The 6,044-nt window shown below is 36.4% G+C and overlaps 1 protein-coding gene across 1 annotated transcript; it reads left to right on the top strand.

Annotated features, from left to right (window-relative positions):
* Nucleotides 1-335: 335 nt before the first annotated feature.
* On the top strand, nucleotides 336-5,203 carry MED21 (mediator complex subunit 21). The gene is made up of 4 exons (XM_016119295.2): nucleotides 336-418; nucleotides 3,415-3,529; nucleotides 4,083-4,183; nucleotides 4,713-5,203. The coding sequence occupies exons 1-4, from the start codon at nucleotides 377-379 to the stop codon at nucleotides 4,887-4,889; spliced, it is 435 nt and encodes a 144-aa protein (XP_015974781.1). The 5' UTR covers nucleotides 336-376; the 3' UTR covers nucleotides 4,890-5,203.
* Nucleotides 5,204-6,044: the final 841 nt, after the last annotated feature.

The following is a 6,044-nucleotide window of genomic DNA, read 5'->3' as shown; positions in this document are numbered from 1 at the left end:
AGCTACTGAAATCTTTAAGGAAGATAATAACAGGGCAAAAGCTGTGTAATAACAAGAGTTGTCTGTTAGCCCCAAAGCGAGTGGACCCCCAGCAGTCCCCAAGTTAGTCAAAATTGGCCCAGACGAGCTTTTCTCAGGTGGCGCTAGTCTAAAGTAAGCTTCAGGAAAAATAATAAACAAACGAACAAATAAATAAGTAAGTAAAATTTTAAAAAGTCAGCCTCAGGAAAGTCCCACCCCGCCCCTTTGCGGGGCGTGTTCTGCCTGACTCCACGCCTGCCAAGGACGCAGCCCTGTGATTGGCCATCAGGCATCCTAGAGCCGCCCAATCGTGTGTGAGCAGCTAGTTTGGCGTCCCTTCGCTTACGGGAGGAACATGGCGGATCGGCTCACCCAGTTGCAAGACGCTGTGAACTCGGTGAGCAATTTCACTCGATAAGTCTCTGTCTTCCTCTTTCCTAAGGTAAAGCAAGGGAGGAAAAGGGGCCCGAGAGACCAAACCCGGAAGTGAGGAGCGGAGTGAAGCAGGGCTTCAGCGAAAAGCGGTCGGGGCCGCGGAAGGCATCTCGGAGATGTGCGAGGTTTGAGGCCGGCTGCCCCAGCGGTGCGGAGAACTGCGGGAGGCAGTAGCTTCTTTCTTCTGAGAAGGGGAGATCTCTATTGGGACTCTTAGGCTTCAAGGTCCTGTTATGTTCTCTGGGAACAGTTTTATTTTGTCAGTGGTGCTTACAGGATCTCTTCTCGTTTGAGAGGAGGGGAGAAGCAGCAGAAGCCTTTTTCCCCATATCATTTTAACCAACGTAGAAGAACCTGTGCTGTTGGGATCTTTGTCTTTAGATGTTAGCCGAGAGTATTTCTCCAAAACTTTCACTTTGGATTGGGAGTGAAGATGAAGTGAGAAGTTTTGTTTCTTCTTATTTGGTTCCTATAGGTGCAGGGCCTCGTTCCATCTCTTGGCAACTCCCCAGAATAAATCAGTTTGAGGAAAACTGACATCTTAATGATAGCGAATTTTCCGATCCTCGTATATTCTGTTTGTCTTTAATGTCCCCCCCTCCCCAAAGTCTACTTTCTACTAAAGATACTGTCTTGTAAGTAGCCGCCCACACTTACTTTGATCTTTTGGATTATTTTTCCTATTATGTCTAAGTGGAATGATTATACAAACCATAGGATTCGTGTACTTACAATAACTTATTAAGAATTAAGTAGTTTTCTATTGGTAGTTATATTTCTCATTGTCATTCTATTTATAATTTGATGTCCTAGGTAAGACGCCTATAGGGAGAGTATGTTGACTGGAAAATCTAAGTACCAGGTTTCTTGCCAGTTTTTTTTCTCGCTGGAAGCTACTGAATTGCCATTCTTGTTATTACATCAATGTTTATACACATGAAGAGTGCGAATCTACTATTGAGAAACGAGTCTACTCTGTGTGTATAAAATAAGACATTTTAATGCTGAGACCGCTAGCCCCTAAATGTTGATGAATTCACCAATGTCAATTCTACCTTGTGGTAACTTGCTTTGGCTGCCAGCCAGTGCCCCTCAGAGATGTACTCCACTGAGGTTTTACAAAATCAGTGCTGTTGGATAGAAATATTATTTTAGGGGAACTGTTGCGTATTCATACATGTCTTGTAGCCAGAAGAAGAGTAAGGATAAGGTGAATATGGCCTTAACTCCATAATAGGCATGCCGGTAATTGGATTTTGGAGAGAAGCCTCTTGGTTAACTAGTGTGAGTGCCTACTGTGTATACAAGCACTATCATGTTTACAGAGAGATACTCCTTAAGGAGTTTACAGTCTGATTTGAAAGTTGTCATGTACTCAAGAGACATTTAAATAATGCAAAAGCATATGTAGTCAGGAAGTTACAATGAACGTTTTCAGCTGTAAGTGCTGAAGTCAATTGTAATATACAATGACATGTCAGAACTAAAATAGAGGAAATCTTAACATTTATCTGAATTGTGATTATTTGTGAAATTATTAAGATGACATTTGTTTTACCCTCTGAGACCTCTATAAGGGCATAAATAGTTTTGTTCACTGTATCACTGTCATGTTTATACATATACAGTGATTGTAACAAAGTTGATTTTCGATTACTGTCGAATAAATAGATATTGAGAGCATCTGAAGGACAGAGCAGATAGCCACTGTGTTGCATTTTTTTTTCTCTATTCCTCATAGCAATGCTGTAATGTGAAAATGGTCCCGATAAAAACAAACAAAAGCTCAAGTTACTAGAACCAGAATTAGAATGCACATTTGTACAGCTTCTGAGCACCTACTGCTGCTTCATTACATTGCAAAATGTGAGCAAAAGCAGTGTAGTTAGGAATGAATTTATCATTAGTCAGGTATGTGTGAAGGAGCAGTAGAAAATGAATAAGTAGAGTCGACTTAGATTATTGAAAGCTTTGAAACAGCCTGAAGAGTTGGAGATTTGAAGACCAGGCCAGGGTGAGCTCAAAATTTTTGAGCAGGTTAAAATAACATAGTGAACTAGGAAACAACAGGATGCTATTGTAATAATTCTGATGTGAGGTAATTGGCTGAACTAACAAAGCAGCAATGAAGATAGAAGGAAAAGGAAAAGATTTGTAGTATTAGCAGAATTTGAAGATGAAAGGAAAATAACAGTCTGAAGCTGTACTGATTGACTAGGAGAATCTCAGTACAAATTAGATATTAAACAAAGGAAATAGTTGACTTTGAGTTCTGTTATTCATATAAGGGCAGGGAAATTTAGTGGAAATGCTTATTCACTAATTGGAAATAAAGAATTGAGATTGAAGCAGTCAGGACTATTGAGAAGTTGGTGGAGAGGATAGGAGTCTTAAATTTGAAGATGGTAAGGAATTGGTACTGTCAATCTTCAAAACTGCTTAAGGAATATTTTTAGAGCATCAAGAGTCTACAACTCGAGTCATGAAGAAAAACATTTCTGACTACTTAATGTGCTATCTTTTTCCCACTATCAGTCTCAGAAAAGGAATCATATACTTTGTATATGAATCACACATTTTTTATTTACCCTGGAGCCATACTTAAATATTTGCCAGTCAATTTTGCTGTTTCCCACTACTGCCCCCCAAAAATCCTTACTCGTGCTTTACAACATGTATTGGCATATATTTCTCTTACCTTGGGAAGGAAAGAAAGATTATTTTGTATTTCTTTTTAACTGTTTCAAAGAGATTGATACCAAAACTAATTTCTTTTTATGATTAAAACATTTAAACACTGTTAATAATTGGCTAATTTTATCCAAAATTACTTTTTTCTGTTGTATTCTCTTGCTCAGAGATCATTGTTATAGAAACTTACTGTTGTTGCCATTACCAGTAAAATCCTTAAATTTGGTAAATCCTTTCTAACTGTGATATGTTTTCTTTGGCCTCCAGCTTGCAGATCAGTTTTGTAATGCCATTGGAGTGTTACAGCAGTGTGGTCCTCCTGCCTCCTTTAGTAATATTCAGACATCAATTAACAAAGATCAGCCAGCTAATCCTACAGAAGGTAAATAGATTTTCTTAGTTTTCCTTAATTTGACTCTCAAATCATGTGTAATCTTTTAAAATTAGATTTATTGAGAATTTCAACTTGTTTATGGCTTCCTAAAAATGTTTTAATTGTTTGACAATTACTGCAAGTTTTATTATAAAAAAATGAATGCATAGTCATTCATAACATGTCATAATGTCATAGCTCTGTTTATGTCATATAACAGATGGTTATTATTTTAATGGAAAATTTGTATGAATTTAGCCGAATTTTACCTGTGGGACCTTAAAAAGAGTGCATCTTATTTATGGATTCCTTTATTCAAGTGACTACCATATTGTCCTGATAAATGATATTTATTATGGTTAATTCCCAAGTTGAGTTAAATTTTAAAGGTAATTCACAAACATGTCAAAGGATTGGTGTGTTAAAATTACACTTCAATCATCAGAAGCCTAGTATAGAAAAGTTGTATGAAGTTTTCTGGTTTCATTAATTTAATGTTTAGTTTCTATTTCTGAAAACTTGAGTTTCTCTAATATCCCGAATTAATAATGTCTTTCTCTAGAATATGCCCAGCTCTTTGCAGCACTGATTGCACGAACAGCAAAAGACATTGATGTTTTGATAGATTCTTTGCCCAGTGAAGAATCTACAGCTGCTCTACAGGTAAAAATCTCTTTTTCTTTTGAGTACCTTGCTTATAGGGAGTTTTGAATTTAAGGAGATAGATTTAATAACTTTGCTATAATGTTTAAAATTTAAGATTAAATTATATAAAATAGGAGTTTCATTTACTGTGAAATAGTGTAGTCTATTAGACCACACTGAATGTAGCTGTCCATTTTGAGTTACATAGAAACTTCCTATTTTTCTCAGTTTGGCTCATTTTTTAGCAAAGAATGAGCAGAGAGTGGCATTCTAGATGTGGAATAGAATAGTAGTGTTCCAAAGCCTTGCGCAGGGGAGTCAGATAGAGACAACCAGAGATCTCCCATTGAAAATTCATTGTTTTACATAATTTATACAGGGAAAACTCTTAAGAGTTCCCTGATTTTAGAATTTTTGCCTATCACAGTGGCTGCATGGTCATCCAGATTTAAAAGTATATACTTCTGCAGTTTCATTGTTTCTCAACTCGTATCAGTCTCCAAGTTTTTCATTTCTCAAAAGATATTTAAATTTGTGTTTTATAAAGGCTGCTAGCTTGTATAAGCTAGAAGAAGAAAACCATGAAGCTGCTACCTGTCTGGAGGATGTCGTTTATCGAGGGGACATGCTTCTGGAAAAGATACAAAGTGCACTTGCTGATATTGCGCAGTCACAACTGAAGACAAGAAGTGGTACCCATAGCCAGTCTCTTCCAGACTCATAGTATGAGTGTATACCTTGTGGCTGAGAAAAGAACTATTGCAATGCCATTAAGGATTCTGCATCAGATTTAGATGTAAGCCTTATCAACAGTGACAGAAACATTGAGCACTATAACACGTTATCTTTTTAGCTATTTTTAATAGTCTTCTATTTTCACTCTTGATAAATCAGCTTGTAAAATTGTGATTGAACCAACTTTAAACCATCATTATACCATAATTTTTTATTATCTGAATGAAATTATCGTGGCAGCTATTGCATTAATGGTCATAATGTAATTAAACAAATGTACTATAAAATTCTATTGTGACATAATTTGTATTTTTGCCATATTTTTACAGTCATTTTACAAATCAAACATCCCTCAAGCCAGAGGAGAGGTGGTAAATGCAGAGATATGGGACATTTTAATTTATGTTGGTGTCCTTTTGCTTCTTTAGGGATGACATTGTATAAATTTGGAGCTTAAGCAAGGAAAGTTTCTGAAACCATGTTGCTTTTAAGAAACAAAGAGAGTTAGTGTGGCTGGATGAGAGATTAGGTCACTTTTATGGAAACTTTTTCTAGAGCCTCACCCATTCTAGTTCATTTCCATACTTGTTTCTACTAAAAAATAGTCTTCTCTGTCTGTAATGTCCATGCTGTTGTGAGAGAATTTTTCTTCTTCCTGAATTATATTTTTCCTTAACTTCCACCTGTTTTTATTCTTTCCCTTAATTTCAAGCGTAAAATATGTTCCCTGAGTCAGCAGTTTCTTCTCATTCTTTTATTTATCTGAAGGTTCTGTCTTCTGATCTTGTTAACTTTTCAACATTTATTGCTACATTGTACTCTAACCCAAACATACTTCCACTACACCAGTTACTTAGGTTTGATTTTCTCTATTGCACTTTAGTTTGTTATTGCTAACATTGGTGTCATATATGATTATGTATCCAGCTCTTAGATCTTGAATCCACTGATTATCTCCACCAGAAAGCTGGAGTTAAAATGTGTTCCACGTTGTAAATGGTTACATCTCCCTAGGCTTCATTTTTAGGAATATCCTGAGCTACATTTCCTGCCATCTGTCAATATGCAGAATTTAAGAAAGAGTAAGATTCTGCATATTATTCCCATCATAATCAAGTTCTTGAAAAATACTGCTTTGGGGCAC

This window comes from Rousettus aegyptiacus, unplaced genomic scaffold (genome assembly GCF_014176215.1).
Source record: "Rousettus aegyptiacus isolate mRouAeg1 unplaced genomic scaffold, mRouAeg1.p scaffold_m13_p_2, whole genome shotgun sequence".
In the NCBI taxonomy this organism is placed as follows: domain Eukaryota; kingdom Metazoa; phylum Chordata; class Mammalia; order Chiroptera; family Pteropodidae; genus Rousettus; species Rousettus aegyptiacus.
The sequence above is the reverse complement of the archived record's forward strand: the minus strand, read 5'-3'. Positions and strand labels throughout refer to the sequence as shown.

What these genes read in the sequence shown, in the direction of transcription:
- MED21 (XM_016119295.2), top strand. Translation starts at nt 377, where the DNA reads ATGGCGGATCGGCTCACCCAGTTGCAAGACGCTGTGAACTCG. An exon ending in TGCAAGACGCTGTGAACTCG is followed by an intron (nt 419 to 3,414) that starts GTGAGCAATTTC and finishes TTTGGCCTCCAG; the next exon opens with CTTGCAGATCAGTTTTGTAA. An exon ending in GCCAGCTAATCCTACAGAAG is followed by an intron (nt 3,530 to 4,082) that starts GTAAATAGATTT and finishes GTCTTTCTCTAG; the next exon opens with AATATGCCCAGCTCTTTGCA.